The 21,850-nt window shown below is 37.1% G+C and overlaps 1 protein-coding gene across 2 annotated transcripts in view; it reads left to right on the top strand.

Moving 5' to 3' along the window:
- The window catches only part of LOC138324858 (serine/threonine-protein phosphatase 6 regulatory ankyrin repeat subunit B-like), a 65,343-nt gene that overhangs the window by 26,613 nt on the left and 16,880 nt on the right, over window positions 1-21,850 (top strand). For both annotated transcript variants that reach the window (XM_069270058.1, XM_069270057.1), the window contains exons 4-19: window positions 5,444-5,557; window positions 6,577-6,681; window positions 7,309-7,407; window positions 9,063-9,164; window positions 13,501-13,701; window positions 14,207-14,305; window positions 15,533-15,634; window positions 15,990-16,091; window positions 16,620-16,718; window positions 17,045-17,173; window positions 19,115-19,243; window positions 19,341-19,454; window positions 20,161-20,259; window positions 20,505-20,708; window positions 21,120-21,218; window positions 21,692-21,793. In XM_069270058.1, coding sequence (XP_069126159.1) covers window positions 5,444-5,557; window positions 6,577-6,681; window positions 7,309-7,407; window positions 9,063-9,164; window positions 13,501-13,701; window positions 14,207-14,305; window positions 15,533-15,634; window positions 15,990-16,091; window positions 16,620-16,718; window positions 17,045-17,173; window positions 19,115-19,243; window positions 19,341-19,454; window positions 20,161-20,259; window positions 20,505-20,708; window positions 21,120-21,218; window positions 21,692-21,793 — 1,899 coding nt within the window. The remainder of the gene's footprint in view (window positions 1-5,443; window positions 5,558-6,576; window positions 6,682-7,308; window positions 7,408-9,062; window positions 9,165-13,500; window positions 13,702-14,206; window positions 14,306-15,532; window positions 15,635-15,989; window positions 16,092-16,619; window positions 16,719-17,044; window positions 17,174-19,114; window positions 19,244-19,340; window positions 19,455-20,160; window positions 20,260-20,504; window positions 20,709-21,119; window positions 21,219-21,691; window positions 21,794-21,850) is intronic.

Below are 21,850 nucleotides of genomic sequence, written 5' to 3'. Positions count from 1 at the left end.
TAAAAATAAACAAATAAGCAAACAAATATGCTAATAAATGAATAAAAGACATATAAAGCTACAAAGATCAAGTACGGAGAAAACATCAAGCAACGAGATATATTTATTGAAAGATAACTAAATAAACAAAAGAACACAAAAAAGTCAAGTGTAAATAAATAACAAACAACTTCACTCAATAATATATGTTTATAAAAAAAATCTGTCAGCAACATCTGTCTCATTGAAATAGGCAAATTGGTTTCAAGGAGAAAAGCCATAATGCTCTAGCTGAAGTTACGCCTTTGTGAAAAAAAGCACTACCATTTTTGTTCATTATAAAAATTCAATCGGCGATTAAATTTATTTGAAAGTTTTATAAACAACATGTCAGAAAACATCAAGCAACGACATCAAACAAATATTTTGTAGCAATCATCAACAAAAAGACAACATTAATCAAGAAGATAGGCTAATATGTTTATTCAACTTACATGTATTTACACAACTGATTTACATCGCAACAAGAAAATGGCAAAAACTGGGTCATCCGTCTCTATGAAGAAAGCAAATTGGTATCAAGGAGAAAAGAAGCCACACTCCTCAGCTAAAAGTACGCCTTTGCAAAAAAGCACTGTCATTTTTGTTCATTATATTTTTTTATATAAAGTCAGCGTTTCGCCATGACTACTTCAGCCTATCATTACTACTATAGGGTGGACTTTGATATCCCAGTGTAACACCCGAAGCACCAATGATGCATACATCCAGGAAATTTCTTATACTGAATATAACATTTAGCCTTATGATAAAAGCTAAAATGCACTTATGAGGTTGGCACGATGCATGTGAGTCGTTATTTTCAGAGAGAATGATTAATAGAATTTCAATGAACGTCAACTGCTCCAAGGCACTACAAATATTGTACGAGTCATTCATACTGTATGCATATTTACAGAATGCAAATTAAATTCACAATCGTATTCTGAAATATACCACTCCGGCTGAATAGATTTTGTTTCAAGTGATAGCCACGATGAGTTAACTGTACTTTAAGTTGATATTATTTACGTTATGATAATAGTTCATAAATGTTTGCATTAAATTTCTCCTTAATTAAAAAATCGTAAGTCAATCAATTTCTGAAGAATAAAACGCTTTTAATCGGAGTCACTTGAACACCTGGCAACATCAATATTTCATAATTACATAGGATCGTTGATAATTTAAAGATAAAAAAAGGAATCGACAACTACATTACGTGTGCGTTATATTTAAAATTAAACACAATTATGACGGATAATTAATGGTTCGACAAATATTGGATCTCCTGTAGGTTGTCAGCCAGGCCAAGGGTTGAGCGAATCATTCAAGGGTGTGCCATACACGCTGTGAGATAAAATACTAATTAAAAATTGTCATGTGCTATTAATTAAACAGAAAAAAAATCTATTTCTAAATGAAAACTTTTATTTTTAAATCTCATCTATTTCCGAATGATTTCGTTCGAGGCACTTTTGAATAGGATTTTGGATAGGTTCTCAAAGAACCATGTTTCATGAAAAATCCAGTTGTCGCTTTTACGCTGACAGAATCTCTTCGCTAAGCAGAGTTTACAGGAAATAGGTCACTCTATATCATCTGTCTTAATCCAAAAGCTATTTCACATTCTTTTTTTTAATAGTGTTGGTAATTACATTCCTCAGTTTGTTGGTAACCAGTAAGTGAAAGAACAACACTTCAGGAATGGCAACAGGCACATGCCGTCTGCCTCTTCCATCCGGTCAGCCATTGGAGCGTCGTGTGGGGCAAAACTGTCAGCCATCTCTCTCGAGCTCTGTAATTTATAATGACAACTGTTATACAATATTTACAAATGTTATTTGTTTTTAATGTTACATGTAATAAATTGAGATAAAATTCCGTATCTTCCTGGGATCCTGTAAAAGTCATTCCCTTTGTCATGCTAATTTTATCTCTAAATAAAAAAAAATGAGTGTTCACATAGGACCGACTTGACGCTTTATCATACCACTGACGGATAATTACAATCAACAGTTCAGTATCGAAACCTGTTTCAGACAATACACAGGTGACCAAATCAATACATCAAAGGATCAGATTACACAAAACCATCATACGACTCCATTGATACCATGTTTTTGACAATGAGTGATTCTCGGTGAAAGCACTGTTAACCAGAAAAATATAACCCACGTAAACTGTTTACCATCTTCAATTTTGAGATCCTATGAATATTGGCAATCTTAAATCACGTGGTGGTGAAAATTTTATCAACCATGACAATGTTTTGCATTTGTAGCTTTCTACCTTTCAAAAGCACCTGTACATGCTCACCTGCATTGATACACACTAGGCAATATTTCTTCACGTGACTGACCTTTCACGTGAAATTCACGTGATTATTGTCACGTGGAATTCACGCTTTTTTCGCCCCAGTTCACGTGAAATTCACGTGAAGAAATATTGCCCGTGTGCCCAACCATCCACCCACCTATAAAATGTATCGGTATCAGATTCTCCAAGTCAGAAAAAGGTACAACGATGTGTCCTGTCATGTTTAGTAAAGTAATCACTTATTCAACAGATAAATCAACGACATTTGTTTAATTAACTTAGATTGACAGACCACTTTATTACTTTGCCTATAGTAATTACCTTCATTGAACAATTGATTCACATGATATGTTCAACTGTATAAACACTGTTGAACACATAAAACAGTCGGCTATATATTGTATAGTGACCTGTTACATACTTGTATGTCTGACTGTGAAATAGAAGCTGAACAGCTGAACAAAACTCTTAGTAATAGGCGCACCTTCTTTGAACACACAACATGCTTAGCTGTTTTGCTAGGCTTAATTGAACACTTAAAAATTTTGAGAATACAATACTTTCAATTCACAGGTTTTAATTTACATGTACAAATAAGAGCTGAAAATGATTTTTGGCAGTACTGCCAAAAATCATTATATTAACATCTTCAGTGTAGTGAAATGAGTACATACGGTCAGACCATGAAGCCATATTATTGTCTACAATTTCATTTCACATTTGTACAGTATTCTTAATAATTGAAAAGTGATTTCAGAAGGTATGTTTTCATCAAAACATGTATAAGGCTTAAAAACAAGAATTTCACAGTGCATAACCTGTGTGTTCTAACTAACGTTTATAAGACATCATATATGTTTGTCTGTCCATTTGAATGATTTTCACAGCTTTATTCATTAAAACTTATGGTTTTAAATAGATAATTGAAGAAAAAATAACATGTCAAAATTTTCGGCCAGTTACGGCACATATAACTTTAAGTAAATGTTAATTACAAAACACAATTAGCTGCGTGTTCCTTGTTGAACTCGCGGTTTGTTTAACTGATTAAATCGTATTAGTCACATTGCATGCTTTGTGTATACCTTCAAAAACACTACATATGCATGACCTTAAAATTCTTTATTGAACACAAAATATATTAAGTTGACATGACCTTGTTGAACACTTTCTTTGAACACAACATTTTCGAACATGCTGTATTGGGTTGAATTTATGGAACAATTTACATTTTAGTTTAATGAACTTGATTGAACATCTAACATCTAGCTATTAATCGTAAGGAATTCAAGATTGCATGTTCAGTTACTTTGGCCATACTGAACACTTAAACATTTGAACATCTTTTTGAACATATTCAGCTGAGGATTAAAATGTAAATAAATATCATATCTAAGAAAAAAATTTCATTTACAATTTTTATACAAACTAAAAAACTTTTTTAAAACCCTTAAAGGGATAATTATAGCAACAGCATTCGACAGCAAATATTCAGTCACCATCCATTGTTAAAAAGTAAAAGGCGTTAGGTATACCGTTACACTATCGATACATTCCTTCTAATTAGTGTTACTTTCTCAACAAGGGCAACCTAGATATTTACTCAGCTATGCTACATGTAACGGAGTAAATATGTACGATAAAAGATAATTTGAAACTTGTAAATGACTCAATAGTATATTGGTAAATGTGTTATTATTTAAGCAATAGTTGTATTGAAAATCAAAGAATAGTGAATTGGAACTTTGTTGTATGGTATATTAATTTCTTGTTTCTTTGTTCTTGACATGACTATAGTACACGTGGGGTGGGGGTGTAGGTGGGAGTGAGTGAGGGAGGGTGGGGGTCGGTTATACATGTACAAATGTATGTCTCTCGCATGCGTCAATGGGGACTTTTTATGAATTGAGTAGAGAATATGTGCTTGAGTATTGAATTAATATCAATAAATTAAAATGAAACAAAGCTTATCTACTAATGGCAGACAGGGATAGGTCTATGGCATTGTCTCTATGTTAGTCTTTGGATTCAAGCAATTACTGGTACAGGAAGGGGGGGGGGATGTTAAGGCGAAGGTCGGAGTGAAGGTGAAGGTCGGAGTGAGGGTGGAGATCGGTTATACCTATATGCATGTCTCTAACATGCGTCAATGGTGATTTTTTGTGGAATTGAGTAGAGAATATGTATTCGAGTGTTAAATCAATATCAACAAATTAAAATGACACCAAGCGTACACAATAATGCCAGACAGATATAAGTCAATGGTCTTGTCATTATTATAGTCTATGGTTTCTTTTATCTATACCGTTGCCTTTGATAGTGTTTATTATTAAACTAATTGTAATGTTTACATTAGCAACAGCCTTTCTCAGAAAGTGGGGTGAATTATTGATATTGAAAAACAGGTCAAACAACATTAAATACATCAAGATATAAAAAAAATCGACTTTTAGGGGTCGGTAAAGTTAATGTCACAGTTTAGGGACAAACAAGTTATGAAGAAGAATAAAATTGAAATTTTATCTTCTTTTTATTAACTGATCTTTTTAATTCCTAGTTGCTTTTGGCCCGGAGTCACTCGCTTCAGTGAAGACTCTGGCATGAATTCTGCTCCCTGGTGGAAATCAGTAGGACGACTAGTTTGCCTGCATGTTTTCAGTATAATTTTACCAGGGCCATTTTCGATTATTTGGTTTGATCGGTTGGACCTAGTTGTTCGTTTATGAAATAAAGACGGACCTGGTGATTTTATATTGTTTTAAGGCGAGCCTTCAAAAAAAGCCCTCACAGGCCTGAATCATAAACTGGTAGTCCGTCAGGATTTATACTTGAAATAATGACTTTTACAAACGGTCGAACCGGTAGTTCCGCATAAACGAAAACAGCCCTAGTGTGCTGTCTTTGACAGTATGCTTCTTTAAGACTGCACTATAATATTGGCATAAATGTACCATAGACTCCTCAAATCACACAGGTATTCCACACATACATGTACAGCACATGGGGAAGCCAGAGTTAACAAATACTGTTACTAGAATGCTTAACATAAAATCAACCAATCACCAAACCAACTTTAATTGTTAAATGTTTATTTTGTTATTGACAGCCTAAAGGCCAGTTACCCCTACACATGGCGTGTGCTCGGACCAGTGGTGCCGTCACCGTAGTCCAGCTTCTCCTCAAGGCTTCGAACAAAGATGGCCGGCTTTATCCCGACAAGGTAAACTGTGACTTTATAATTTGAAGTCATCTCTTTAGAAATTAAATTTAAGAAATAGGTAACTAGTGAAATGACGAAAAAAAAATTCGCATTAATTTAATTTTCAATTTTCATGCGCAACTGCTGTCTCACACAGTGGAGTCATACATGTACCTACTCCAACAAGGTTAGAGGTACATCACGACGAGACACTTTTGATCATTGCTTCCTGTCGGTATTGCCCATCAGAAGTTTCTCAATATCGACGTCTAATATTATTGGATTAGAGCAATACCCTTTTGATAAGTTCACCTGCCTCTGATTGTATTCCTATCCCAGAATGGAGCCATACCCTCTTGATATTTTTTTTACATATTTTTGATTGTACCTCTATCACAGCATTTTGTACTTCCATCCCAGAATGGAGCCATAGACTATTGATAATCTGCACCTGTTTCTAATTGTACTTCTATCCCAGAATGAAGCCATACCCTACTTATATTTTGACTATCTTATCCCAGAATGGAGCCATACTCTATTGATAATTTGTACCTGTCTCTGATTATACTTTATACCAGAATGGAGAAATACTCCATTGTTTTTTATTACTGTTTATGATTGTTCTGTTATTCTAGAATGGAATCATACCCTTTTGATAATTTTACCAGTTTCTGATTGTACTCCCATCCCAGAATAGAGCCACACCCTATTTGTAATTTATAACTGTTTCTGATTGTACCCCCATCCCAGTATAGAGCCACACCCTATTTGTAACTTAAAACTGTTTCTAATTGTACTCCCATCCCAGTATAGAGCCACACCCTATTTGTATCTTATAACTGTTTCTGATTGTACTCCCATCCCAGTATACAGTCACACCCTAATTGTAACTTAAAACTGTTTCTAATTGTACTCCCATCCCAGTATACAGTCACACCCTAGTTGTAACTTAAAACTGTTTCTAATTGTACTTCTTTCCCAGAATGGAGCCACTCCCTATTTGTAACTTACAACTGTTTCTAATTGAATTCCTCTTCCAGAATGGAGCCATACCCTTGTTTCTGGCTGCGGAGGCTGGCAATGTAGCAGTATGTAAGGAATTGTTATACCAACATGCTGACCAACAGCTCAAGATGCAAAGAAAGGTATAAACCAGTTATAATTGTCAGTACTACGTAGGATAAAGACTGGTAATTTCAAAAGTTTATTAAATTAACAGTGCCATAGGTGAAAAACAAGTTGTCAGTCCATGCCAAGCTACCATTTTTGTACATTTTTCTGCATCATTAATATTGCAATTTTCACTTATTTGGTTTTGACTTTGTTGCTTTAGCATACAAATAACAGAAAACATCCATGATTGCATATGAAACTTTTATGACATGAGTTCCAAAAGCATTTAATGTATTCCGGATTTGCATATTACAGAGTTATCTGCACTTGTGGGTAGGTATTGATTGTGACGTCATGTTTTTGCGAGCGTAATGTCATACCTTTCGGAGAAAATGACGTGAATTGCGCTCACAAAATAATGACGTAACAATCGATACCTACCCGCAAAGGAGCTAACTCTGTAATATGCAAAGATGGAATTGGCCTGGTTGGTATCTTGAACATGTAGTTATATTATTTTTCTTGAGGAACTGAATATTGTTTTCTTGCCTGCATTCTGTTTAATGACTATCTACCAAGGTATCCGCCGTATATTTTCCATACCCAGGAGAAAACTTGTGTATCTTTGTAGCCTGAATGACCGTTTTATTTTGCTTCAGGATAATGGGGATACGGTGCTCCACATCTCGTGTCGACGCCGAGACTTAGATTTTGCCAAGATGTTGGTTGATTCTGGTGCACCTGTAGACTACATGAATGTAAGCTTTCTATTATATATGTCTGTTTTGTCTTAAATAGGAAATATCAGAGAAAAGTGTCACCCACCTTCTGAAAAATAAATGGAAAATGCCTAATTAAAAAGAAGGAATATTGAAAATTTAGCATGCATATTCTTAGCCATAAGTATGAAACCTAACACTTCTCTACCACTTGACAAAAGAATATTTTTCAATATATGGCCCAGGTAATGCTAGGTTTACACTATGTTCCCGGCGGCCACGGCAGCCCCGTTTCAGACCACCGTGGACAAAACGTGGTGACCGCGAGACAACGTGAGACAACGCAGAAGGACGTGATAGACAAACGTGAGCGGTCGTGATTACCGTGGATGCAGTGTCAGATTTTTAAACTGTCAAAAAATTTGCCACGGCAGTCATGGTACAGATGGTGAACGCCACAGGACGTAATAAAACGGCATTGACGTAACAAAACGTAACAGTGCGTACGAGGCCGTAACAAAACGTCCAGACGGTCCGTGGTGGAACGGGCAGCAAGCACGTTCCCGGGAATCTCACGGTGATTTCAAGTTTTGTGACGTTCTGTTGTGTTTTTTTCCACGTTTTGCCAAGGTTTATGCAGATTGACTGCACGTTTTGTGCCGGTTTGTCAAGGTTTTAACGGCAAGCCAAGGTGGATGATAGCCGTTTTGATGCGTTCTGTCAAGGCACATCACGGCTTGTAGCGGTGGAAAGCCCGATGTAATACGGCATGTTACGTCCTATTACGTTGCTAGCATTGTATGATAGAGTATCATTGCCTTGCCTGGTGCATTTTGCTACTTTTTGGAATTATTTGTTTTAATAGATAGAAATAGTCATTTTCAAACACATTTAAACCATCAAATTATACGAAACCTATTATTGTAAAAGACAGATTAAGTGATAACAATTACAGAAAAAAAAAATGCGTAGAAACACTTGGCTATAATAATTATATATTTCTTGTAACACATTTTGTAACTAAACTTGTTTGAAATGACATTTTCGGCAATAAATATTGTTTCATTTGCTCCAAAAAAGCCCGTAATCAAGCTTTCATCCTTAGTAAGCCTTGGCGGACCGTGAAAAACTTATCGGAGCTTGATCAAAACGTGTAAAACGTAGCAGACCTCATCAGATCGTAACAGGACTAGAGAGAACGTAGTGTTATCCTTGATAGACCGTGCTAAAGCCGTAGTGTACCTTTAACCTCCGGGAACAGCACTTTCCCCTGTATCCACGGTCCACCACGTAATCCGTAAAAGACCGTGGCAAAACTTCACAAGACCTAGCTCAACTTGAATACGGAAACAAAAATAGCCAAAATTCAACGGCGCACCACGTTTTGGGAAAACGGGGCTACCGTGGTCGCCGGGAACATAGTGTAAACCTAGCATTAGGTAACCTTATACATTCACTATAACACCTACAAGAACAATGCTTTAGAGGATTATCTTAAAGACAAATTCATTTCCATCATCACAAATACAATACATATTCATGAAAATTATAGAATGTTTTAAAATATGCAAATAACTTAATTACTCAACATTTCTAAGCTACAGATAAGTATATAAGAATGTGATGACAATTAAAGTTATTATTTTACTGATTAAAAATTACTATCACTAATTATGTTTAATTATTTCTGACAGCATGAGAAACAGACCCCTCTACACATAGCCTCGTGGGAAGGGGATGAAGCCATGGTGAAGTACTTGTACCAGATGAAGGCTAACCCCAACCTAACAGACAAGGTAATCAGGAGGTCTCAGGGATCAATATCTGTTGTGTAAGGGGCATAAACCTTGAGGTTCCATGAACAATACCTAGTTGTTTTTGGGCATTACCTTGAGGTTCCATGAACAATACCTAGTTGTTTTTGGGCATTACCTTGAGGTTCCATGAACAATACCTAGTTGTTTTTGGGCATTACCTTGAGGTTCCATGAACAATACCTAGTTGTTTTTGGGCATTACCTTGAGGTTCCATGAACAATACCTAGTTGTTTTTGGGCATTACCTTGAGGTTCCATGAACAATACCTAGTTGTTTTTGGGCATTACCTTGAGGTTCCATGAACAATACCTAGTTGTTTTTGGGCATTACCTTGAGGTTCCATGAACAATACCTAGTTGTTTTTGGGCATTACCTTGAGGTTCCATGAACAATACCTAGTTGTTTTTGGGCATTACCTTGAGTTGCCATGAACAATACCTAGTTGTTTTTGGGCATTACCTTGAGGTTCCATGAAGAATACCTAGTTGTTTTTGGGCATTACCTTGAGGTTCCATGAACAATACCTAGTTGTTTTGGCCATTACCTTGAGGTTCCATGAACAATACCTAGTTGTTTTGGGCATCACCTTGAGTTGCCATGAAGAATACCTAGTTCTTTTTTGCCACTTCCTTGAGGTTCTATGAACAATACCTAGTGTTATGGACCATTACCTTGAGTTGCCATAAACAATACCTAGTTGTTTTTGGGCATTACCTTGAGGTTCCATGAAGAATACCTAGTTCTTTTTTGCCACTTCCTTGAGGTTCTATGAACAATACCTAGTGTTATGGACCATTACCTTGAGTTTCCATAAACAATACCTAGTTGTTTTGGGGCATTACCTTGGCTCACGTAGGAACAAAATCTGCATGTTTTTGTCAAATTGAGCGTTATCTTTGAGTTCAAGAAGGGACAATATCTGTTGTATAAGGTTTTTTTAACTAAACCTGTGAGCTTCATGTATGATACTTGTGCTTATCTTTGAACATTATTAAGGAACAATATCCCATTGGTTTTTTTAAAACATTAACTTTGGGTCCATGAATAAGGTTGTTTCATCAATATCATATTTAGGTTTGTGGTTAAAGGGAAATCTGGAGTATAAAGAGTAATACATTAAGAAATATCTGGATTCATTTTCGTAAAACTACTTTGGGACTGAGGTATACACATCTCATATAATTCCCATAGACAATGTATTGCTTGTTATTTTCCTCATTTTTGAGATGTTTAATCGTCAAGATGACCCTGAGGATTCTGGCAATATCTAGTGGGACATGATTGCAATATCAGGTTGGGCATGCATGCCTGGTAATCTTGGAACATTATTATTCTGGTCAATGCACAGCAACAATGACAGAAATCTTTGTTACACAGCAGTTATGGCCATGAAGATCCATATTTTTTGTTGAAATGCAAAAACCTTATTGATTAACATTGATCAGTGCTATCTACAAGCTATTCATTATTTTGTTGAGTAATGGTGACAACATCACATAGAGTACCTGACACGCCTACATTGCAGATACAGGTAGTTTTTAATTGGAGACCACTTAGTCTTGTGAGATTTTGAAGGCCACACAAAGACTATGACGTCCTTACCAAACACTTCACTGTATGTCAGACAAACAGAACAGAAATATGTCTTTGGAACTGGAAATCAACGCTTTTAAAAATAATGGAATAGTTATTTGCAGTCAATGTGCAGCTAAGGAAAGCAAAAACTGTCGGAAATAGGATTATTGATTTGATAAATATATTTTCGCTACTGCTGTATAATACAGTGACTTAACAATTTTATTGTCAAAAATTCTTATTGTCGGAAGTCAGAAAATGTAAAAAAAAAATTCTGAATAATTTTTTTTAAGTAAATGTAGTCTTTATTAAATAGTTTTTTTTTTTGTTTTTTTTTTTTGTAATAATGAAGAAGAATAAAACAGAAAATCCTCACCGACATATTTTTATTGATGCATTGTTGCCATGGTAACAATGTGACACATGGGTTCTGGAAGTTGCTAGCAATGAAATATACATAATTAATGGCAATGTGACGAAGCGATTTAGTGTATTAATTTTATGTTCTTCATCCAAACAAAAAACTTTTATTCGGTACTGAACCAATGGCCAATGAAAATGTCAAAATCAGTGTTTGCTGAATGGTTTTTTATAATTAGTGCCTGTTTGTCATTCGATTTTATTATCAAATATTGATGATATATCATGTCAGATAGGTGATACTTAGGGGAATAGGATATATGATACAATTCTACAGGTGTCTGGTTACAGACATCAAGTGTAGCAGGGACAATCAATCCATTGTTTGACCAATATCTAAAGCCAATATGGATGCTATCACTATATTGGCGCTATCTGACCCCCCATTTGATGTCAGTCTTGTCTAGTACATTACTTTTCATCTCCTGTTACATGATAATTCATTTTGTTTTAAACCAATTGAAAAAAAATATATTAAATTTTGTAGATTGTTAGCCACCTGAGTAAAGTTTGCTTCGAGCTTTATTTTTAGCCCACCATCATCAGATGGTGGGCTATTCAAATCGCCTTTCGTCCGTGGTCCGTCGTCCGTCCGTCCGTCCGTCCGTTAACAATTCTTGTTACCGCTACTTCTCAGAAAGTACTAAAGGGATCTTTTTCAAATTTGATATGTAGGTTCCCCTAGGGCCCTAGTTGTGCATATTGCATTTTGGGACCAATCGGTCAACAAGATGGCCGCCAGGCAGCCATCTTGGATTTTGATAGTTAAAGTTTGTTACCGCTATTTCTCAAAAAGTACTGAAGGGATCTGTCTCAAATTTCATGTGCAGGTTCCCCTAGGGCCCTAGTTGTGCATATTGCATTTTGGGACTGATCGGTCAACAAAATGGCTGCCAGGCAGCCATCTTGGATTTTGATAGTTAAAGTTTGTTACCGCTATTTCTCAGAAAGTACTGAAGGGATCTGTCTCAAATTTCATGTGCAGGTTCCCCTAGGGCCCTAGTTGTGCATATTGCATTTTTGGACCGATCAGACAACAAGATGGCCACCAGGCCGCCATCTTGGATTTTGACAATTGAAGTTTGTTACCGCTATTTCTCAGAAAGTATATGAAGGGATTTCTGTCTCAAATTTCGTATGCAGGTTACCCTAGGTCCCTAGTTGTGCATATTGCATTTTGGGACCGATCGGTCAACAAGATGGCCGCCAGGCAGCCATCTTGGATTTTGATAGTTAAAGTTTGTTACCGCTATTTCTCAGAAAGTAATGAAGGGATATGTCACAAATTTCATGTGCATGTTCCTCTAGAGGTCTTGTTGTGCATACAGCATTTTCGGACTGATCGGTGAACAAGATGGCCGACAGGCCGCCATCTTGGATTTTGATAGTTGAAATTTGTTACCGCTATTTCTTAGAAAGTACTGAAAGGATCTGTCTCAAATTGTATTTGTAGGTTCCTCTAGGTCCCTAGTTGTGCATATTGCATATTGGGACCGATCGGTGAACAAGATGGCTAACAGGCAGCCATCTTGGATTTTGGTAATTGAAGTTTTATTACCACTATTTCTCAGAAAGTACTGAAATAATCTGTCTCAAATTTCATGTGCAGGTTCCCCTAGGTCCCTAGTTGTGCATATTGCATTTTCAGACCATTCGGTGGAAAAGATGGCCGATAGGCCGCCATCTTTGAATTTGATTATTGAAGTTTGTTAATGCTATTTCTCTGAAAGTACTGAAACGATCTGTCTCAAATTTCATGTTTAGGTTCCCCTAGGACCTTAGTTGTGCATATATATTGCATTTTGGGACCAATTGCTGAACAAGATGGCCAACAGGTAGCCATCTTGGATTTTGATAATTGAAGTTTGTGACTGCCATATATATCTCAGTAAGTAATGAAAGGATCTTTCTCAAATTTTATATGAAGTTTGTAGTAAAAGTTTGAAAAGCAGAGAAAAGATCCATCTTTCCATTGTCAGACGTAGATCATTCTTTGGTGGGCACCAAGATCCCTTCGAGCTTTATTTTTATGAGGGTGGAGACCAGAGTTCCCAGTAAAAAATACTTGTAGTGTTAGGAATGTAACCCCATACCTATTCTAGTCTGGTCATTGAATTGATTTCCATATGGCTTGGTCAAGAATAATTGTGTTACTGTATCGCACACTGGCCAAGGAGGTACTGTGTTTATAAATCCCAGATGATCCTGGGTAACTCCAATGTTCTAAAGATTACCTACCATTAAATCATTTTTAAAACAAGTATAAGATCATGTTAAATGTTATTCACAATAATAATGAATATTTTCATCCTTTTTTCAGTTTGATCGTGGTCCAGTGCACATTGCAGCAGAGCGTGGCCATACAAACGTGGTTGACCTATTAGTAGACAAATGTAAGGCGTCAATTTCAGCCCGCACCAAGGACGGCAGTACGCTGATGCACATCGCCTCCCAATATGGCCACCCCGAGACTGCCCTCGCCTTCCTCAGAAAGGGTGTACCTCTCCACATGCCAAATAAGGTAATCCATGTTTACAGAGCCAAACATGATTTGCTGTCTTCAACTTTTAGGGTATAACTTCTCAGATGGGGTATAACTTTCCAGATGGGGTATAACTTCTCAGATGGGGTATAATTTCTCAGATGGGGTATAACTTCTCAGATTCCTTGATTTATAGCTTGTCTTCTGGAAGCCTCTTCTGTCTAGGAGCTAGACAATCTGGTAGGAAGTCTTCTTTTCTGAGAAGAGCACAAATCAAATGGGACTAGGGACAACTGACTGCTCTGAGCGGATGTTGTATTTGTTTATTTGTTTGCTACTGAAAAGTTTCAGGCTGATGTTGATAGATTTTGTAGCGGAGGCCCTGGAATTGATGTCATATAAGATAAGCATAAAATTGAAGGAAAAACACGAAGTTTGGATTGTTTAAATACTTGTGAGCTTAAATTGTTGATGCCATGTCTATGAAACTCTGTAACCTTGTTGTATTTGGTGTAAATATATTTATGTGATTTTCCCTTTTCAGTCCGGTGCCATTTGTTTACATGCAGCGGCCATGAAGGGTCATACCAATGTTGTCCGTTCCTTATTGACCAAAGGTGCCTCTGTGGACTCTAAAACAAAGGTAAAGCATGAAGGGCTTACATCTTCATAGTTAAGCTTTATCCATCAAAATGAAGGTGAAATGCTTTTAAAGCCAAAGTGGAGATTAATGAAGCAATAGAAAGGAACTGGAGTCTTAAGGAGACGATCAGCAATATACAGCCCTGTGAAGATAGATGTTCTAATTGTTATCTAATAAACTGGAGCTCCTAGATATTGAACCCTATTGCGGTTTATTCTTGCAACTACTCAATGTTAATCATGAATATGCCATCATAGTTTAATGAACGTTAAGAGTCATATTTCTATTTAACTTTGACCTTGCCTTTACCTGTTGTAGGACGGCTAAACCCCTCTACACCTGGCTGTAGACTACCCTGAAGAATTGTATTATTTCTATTGACCTTTGACCTTGCCTTTACCTGTTGTAAGATGTTTACATCTCTCTACACCTGGCTGTAGACTACCCAGTATAATTGTATTATTTCTATTGACCTTTTAACTATCCTTTACGTGTTGAAGGACGGCTATACCCCTCTACATCTGGCTGTAGAATACCCTGTAGAATTCTATTATTTCTATTGACCATTGACCTTGCCTTTACCTGTTGTACGACGGTTACACCCCTCTATACCTAGCTGAAGAGTACCCAGTAGAATTGTATTATTTCTATTGACCTTTGACCTTGCCTTTACCTGTTGTAGGACGGCTACACCCCTCTACACCTGACTGTAGACTACCCTGAAGAATTGTATTATTTCTATTGACCTTTGACCTTGCCTTTACCTGTTGTAGGACTGTTACACCCCTCTACACCTGACTCTAGAGTACCCTGTAGAATTGTATTATTTCTATTGACCTTTGACCTTGCCTTTACCTGTTGTAGGACTGTTACACCCCTCTACACCTGACTCTAGAGTACTCTGTAGAATTGTATTATTTCTATTGACCTTTGACCTTGCCTTTACCTGTTGTACGACGGTTACACCCCTCTACACCTGGCTCTAGAGTACCCTGTAGAATTTTTAATTTCTATTGACCTTTGACCTTGCCTTTACCTGTTGTAGGACTGTTACACCCCTCTACACCTGGCTGTAGAGTACCCTGTAGAATTGTATTATTTCTATTGACCTTTGACCTTGCCTTTACCTGTTGTAGGACTGTTACACCCCTCTACACCTGGCTGTAGAGTACCCAGTAGAATAGTATTATTTCTATTGACCTTTGACCTTGCCTTTACCTGTTGTAGGATGGCTACACCCCTCTACACTTGGCCGTAGAATGCTGTAAACCACAGGTCGTACAGATGCTGCTTGGGTTTGGGGCACAGGTGGAGCTGAAAGGAGGACAGGTAAAAAAACGTATTTAATGTAGACATATTTAGCATTCCAGGGGCTGCAGTGACCGAGTGATTTAGGTACTACTGGCCTGCAGGTTGGAAGTTTTTCATTGGGTATTCTGGTTTTCCACCATCTAAAACTGGAGCATCCTAAATTGATCCTGGCTGTTAATAGCATGTAAAATGGACACTTATTTTTAACTCTATCTTCAATACAACTTTGTCATTGATAGCTTCGAAAGAATTCATTACCTTTCATTTAAAATATCAATTGTATATTTAGATCATTGGGAAAGTTTGAAAATATAATATTTGATAAGATAAGAATAAGATATATATTTAATGAATTGTTTTGTGCCACCATCAGGCCCAGGAGACCCCTCTACACATAGCGGCGAGGACCAAGGAGGGGGAAAAGTGTGGGGAAATGTTATTGAAAAGTGGAGCCAATGTGAATTCCTCACAGGAGGTTTGTACCATACCTACCCTCAGTATACCTGTTACCAAGTGTAATTTATTGATAATCTCTGGTATCATGAATGTTTCTTTTTAATATACAGCAAACCTGCCTATAAAGACCACCCAAGTGACAAAAAAAAATGTATTTATAGCCAGGTTGTCTTAATACACAGGTCAAAATGTGTTACAAATGTCCATTTGGGACCCTATATAAATGGCCTAATTAAGCAGGTGGTCTTTATACAGAGGTCAGATTGTGTTGAAATTCGCCAAAGACAGGATTTATTGTACTAAGATACTGTTGGTAAACACATGAGATGTCTTTCATTCCCAATGCTATCATATCACAGAGAAAATTCTAGTTAAGTCAAACTTTATTATTCAAAGGAAAAAGCTAAGAATTTGTACCATTACCGTATGGATATTTGATTCTTACATTAAGACATTATTCTGTAAGAAGTTTCAGTATTAGAGTAGTTTAATTGTTACAAACAAGATTGATGTATTTGAATATTTGGTCAATGTACTATACTTACAGAATGGAGAGACTGCCATGCATATCGCCGCTAGATACGGCCAGCTGAAAATGGTGATCGCCTTACTGGAGGAGGGAGGTAACCCAACACAACAATCCAAGGTCAGTAATACAGGTATTCAAGGTCAAAGTAATACTAGTAAACAAAGTCAAGGTCAGTAATATGGGTATTCAAGGTCAAGGTTATTTCAGTAAAATATCAAAGTCAGGCATGGTGGACAATACAAGGTTAAAGTCAATTCAGTAGAAAAACTTCAGTTACAAAAACATGTAAATGGTCAAGGTCATTGTCAAAACATTCCATCAGACACAAAAGTAAGGCTATTCACAGTAAAGTTCAAGGTCAAAATCTTGGTGGTACAATTCTTTGTCTATTATCTTTCAAATGTCTAGGAAGTATAAGATTAAGATTTTATTTTTTTGTAAAGGTTGGTGAGACACCTCTCCATGTAGCGGTGCGGCACTGCCATCTTGAGGTTACCAAGGAACTCCTGCTCTACGTCACAAAACACAAGTCACGAATTGACGCTGTTATGTTGGTTAATCAACACAACTGGGTGAGTTCCACATCTGCAATGTTGGGATACCATTTATACTTGTATTTATCAATCAACTTCATTCCTCATAACTGAATATTCAATACCATCCACAAAATCTCTTTAAAATGATGGTAACAATATAATTTAGCTGTTTCATTACTTGATTAAGTTTAAAACTACGATGGCTAGGATATGCATTATCATTTTCTGTGTAAAATATCAACATATTTCTTAGAATGCTCTACATATTATCTTGATGGTCTGATATAATGACATCTTGTAAAAGTGCTGTGGTTGATTTTCACACTGCATGATAACTGGGAGGGGAGACCTCTGTACACTATGTGTCTGAGCTCACTAAGAACATGTTTACTTTCTGATTACAGGAGGGGGAGACCTCTGTACACTATGTGGCAGAGCTCACTAAGAACATGTTCACTTTCTGATTACAGGAGGGAGAGACCTCTGTACACTATGTGTCTGAGCTCACTAAGAACATATTTACTTTCTGATTACAGGAGGGGAGACCTCTGTACAATGTGGCATATTTACTTTCTGATTACAGGAGGGGAGACCTCTGTACACTATGTGGCTGAGCTCACTAAGAACATATTTACTTTCTGATTACAGGAGGGGGAGACCTCTGTACACTATGTGGCTGAGCTTTCATTACTCTGTACACTTGAACTAAAAATGTTTACTATTACAGGAGGGAGTGACCTCTGTACACTTTGTGGCTGAGCTCACTAAAAATATGTTCACTTTCTAATTACAGGAGAGAGTGACCTCTGTACACTTTGTGGAGACTGAGCTCACTCAAAAATATGTTCACTTTCTAATTACAGGAGGGAGTGACCTCTGTACACTTTGTGGCTGAGCTCACTAAGAACATGTTTACTTTCTGATTACAGGAGGGGGAGACCTCTGTACACTATGTGGCTGAGCTCACTTAGAACATGTTTTGTTTACTTTCTGATTACAGGAGGGGGAGACCTCTGTACACTATGTGGCTTAGCTCACTAAGAACATATTTACTTTCTGATTACAGGAGGGAGTGACCTCTGTACACTTTGTGGCTGAGCTCACTAAAAATATGTTCACTTTCTAATTACAGGAGGGAGTGACCTCTGTACACTATGTGGCTGAGCTCACTAAAAATATGTTCACTTTCTAATTACAGGAGGAGGAGACTTCTGTACACTATGTGGCTGAGCTCACTAAGAACATGTTCACTTTCTGATTACAGGAGGGGGAGACCTCTGTACACTATGTGGCTGAGCTCACTAAGAACATGTTCACTTTCTGATTACAGGAGGGGAGACCTCTGTACACTATGTGGCTTAGCTCACTAAGAACATATTTACTTTCTGATTACAGGAGGGAGAGACCTCTGTACACTTTGTGGCTGAGCTCACTAAAAATATGTTCACTTTCTAATTACAGGAGGGAGTGACCTCTGTACACTATGTGGCTGAGCTCACTAAAAATATGTTCACTTTCTAATTACAGGAGGAGGAGACTTCTGTACACTATGTGGCTGAGCTCACTAAGAACATGTTTACTTTCTGATTACAGGAGGGGGAGACCTCTGTACACTATGTGGCTGAGCTCACTAAGAACATGTTTACTTTCTGATTACAGGAGGGGGAGACCTCTGTACACTATGTGGCTGAGCTCACTAAGAACATGTTACTTTCTAATTACAGGAGGGGGAGACCTCTGTTCACTATGTAGCTGAGCTCACTAAGAACATATTTACTATTACAGGAGGGGGAGACCTCTGTACACTATGTGGCTGAGCTCACTAAGAACATGTTATTTTCTAATTACAGGAGGGGGAGACCTCTGTTCACTATGTAGCTGAGCTCACTAAGAACATATTTACTATTACAGGAGGGGGAGACCTCTGTACACTATGTGGCTGAGCTCACTAAGAACATGTTTACTTTCTGATTACAGGAGGGGGAGACCTCTGTACACTATGTGGCTGAGCTCACTAAGAACATGGCCCACAGTGAGTTTGAGGATACAGACATCACCAGATTACTATTACAGTACGATGGGGATACTAACACACAGACCAAACTGGTGAGTTCATCACTATGGTAACAGATCTACCACCATATAATGTATTACCTAGCGATCTCATCACTTATGATGCATGATAATATATTTCTTGTTTCAGACTCATGAATCACCACTACACTACAGTGCTAGGTCAGGAAATGAAGACATCCTCATGGAAATCGTGAAAAATATCAAAACTAGTGTCCAGTCTGCGGTCAATACCCAATCAAAAGTAGGTCAATCAAGGTCAAAGTTCATATATAAAATTTACAAGAATGATATTTTAATGTACTCCAACATCACATGGCCATGTGGTCAATATCGAATCATCTGGTGATTGCGTTGTCAACATTGTGATTGACAAGAAAGCAAAATTTGAGAGAGTTGAGGACTTTTTTGATACCATGCAAGCAATCTTGAGAAATTCTGTGTTCTTAAAGATGTTCACCACCAACAGAGCATAAAACATACCTATCATTTTAACGATAGCTGATGTATAATCGTTTTTATATATGTCTAATTAACACAAAAAAATATGTATGAAATAATTCATTTTGTTTTGGTGCATGTACAGTCAGTACTTAATTCAATATAGGGCATAGTGCCATGGAACTTTTTCGGGACACCATCAATTATTTTTAATACTTTTATCTTGAAGATAAGAAGCTCAAACTTTTCAAAGGTGGTAATGGTGTAAATTTAAGTAAGTAACTGTCGTAACCAAAGAAAAATACTAATTTGTCTGCTCCTTTTTTTGATAGAGAACAAATACCATTCGCCGGCGGTGGAGCATCTTTAATAGATCAAAAATTTTCATATTATTACCAAATACTCAAATATTCTTAAAACATGCAAATTTACTGAGTTAGAAATTAGTGATTAAAGCTATTTGTAACAGGTTTGTGTCTGATTGACATTTGACCCCTGACTTGTTACAGAATGGGTGGTCTCCCTTGTTGGTAGCCAGTGAACAAGGTCATCTTCAGATTGTCAAAATTCTCCTCCAGAATCACGCCAGGGTAGATGTGTTTGATGAGGTATGTTAAAATTCAAACTAAAATTCACATACAGTTGTATTGTTATTTTTCATATGTAAATGTGATTAACTTTGAAGGTTGTCATTTTATAATCTCAATGATAAACGTTGGATGTATATTTTGTTCTTTTTTTTAAATTTCAAAAAATTAAATTGTTGTTACTTATAATGTCATTGTTCCCTGTTGGCTTTGATGTAAAATTCAAAATGATGTCAGTAGATAATTTCTGAATTCTTGTTTTGCAGCATCATGGGAAGGCAGCTCTCCACCTTGCAGCTGAGAATGGCCATGACCTTGTTGCCGATGTCCTTCTGTGGCACAAAGCTTTTGTTAATGCAAAATCAAAGCTGGGTGTCACACCACTGCATCTGGCAGCTCAGAATGGATTCAACCAACTGGTGAAGCTACTGCTGGAGACGCATGGAGCCACCATCGACGCTCTGTCTCTGGTAAGTCTTATTTTGACAAGTTGCCCTTTTCAAAACTGAGCACCATGCCCTTTTTTTCCTGTGGGAAACACAAACAACATGTATTAAAATTATCTTTTTGGCTATGTCTTCCATTGGAAAAACAGTGTCAAGAGAGATGTCATAGTGAAGAAAATCATTTAAGAAGAAACAAGAAGATAAGATCCCAAATTTAGTCACCATTTACTATCATACAATGGGAGTCCTACCTCCAGGGCCAAATGTCTATGAGGTACATCTTGTATTAACCATCAAAGTTGACGAGCAAGCAGGTTCACAAAATTATAAGATTATGAGTTCGGGGCCCAAGATAGGGTACAAATTTTCTTCCTTTGTCATTTGTGTTTCTGAGATATTATCAATCCTGACGTCATATGATTTATAATTTTACAGGCCAAAAGGACTCCACTACACTATGCAGCTCAGAACGGCCAGATGGAGGTGTGTAGTACACTGCTCAAGATGAAGGCCGATGCTAATGCTACAGATGTTGTAAGTATGGAAAACTAACATGTGCTTAGTCCTTCAATTATTGAATTGTTCTTTATCAATAGGTAGAGTATTGTAGATAATTCCGCTCCACTTTGATCCTCTACGTTATGCTTCAACACAAAATCTAACAACTCCCCTTTAGAGGTCACCTCAGCATGACCCTTGTAGTTAGCCAATCAGCATCTCGCCTACGAAATCTTCGGTGTTGTTGAGTCTCTCGGAAGTATAAACAGTTAACAGTATGTCCCGAAATGTTCCAATTCTAGACCAAAGGTAATGCTGAGGTGACCCCAAACGGGGCGTTGTTCGATCTTGTATTGTAGCATAACGTAGAGCATCGTAGCGGAGCGGATTTACAAGTTTAATTTTAATTAGATTGATGGTAAAAAAGTCTATTTTATACAACAAAGCTATTGAATGCATGATCATTATGATTTGTATTTTGATCAACACTTTTATGTTCTGTTTTTTAGCATGGTCAGACTCCACTCCATCTGGCTGCAGAAAATGACCACTCGGATGTGGTCAAGCTGTTCCTGAAGTATCGTCCAGAACTTGTTACCATGGCAAATACTGTGAGTCTTTAAATCTTTCTTGCTTCTTTTTGGAATTTTCATTGTCAGCACATGTGA

Source organism: Argopecten irradians, chromosome 6 (assembly GCF_041381155.1).
Source record: "Argopecten irradians isolate NY chromosome 6, Ai_NY, whole genome shotgun sequence".
Lineage (NCBI taxonomy): Eukaryota > Metazoa > Mollusca > Bivalvia > Pectinida > Pectinidae > Argopecten > Argopecten irradians.
This window is presented reverse-complemented; position numbering and strand designations above follow the sequence as displayed.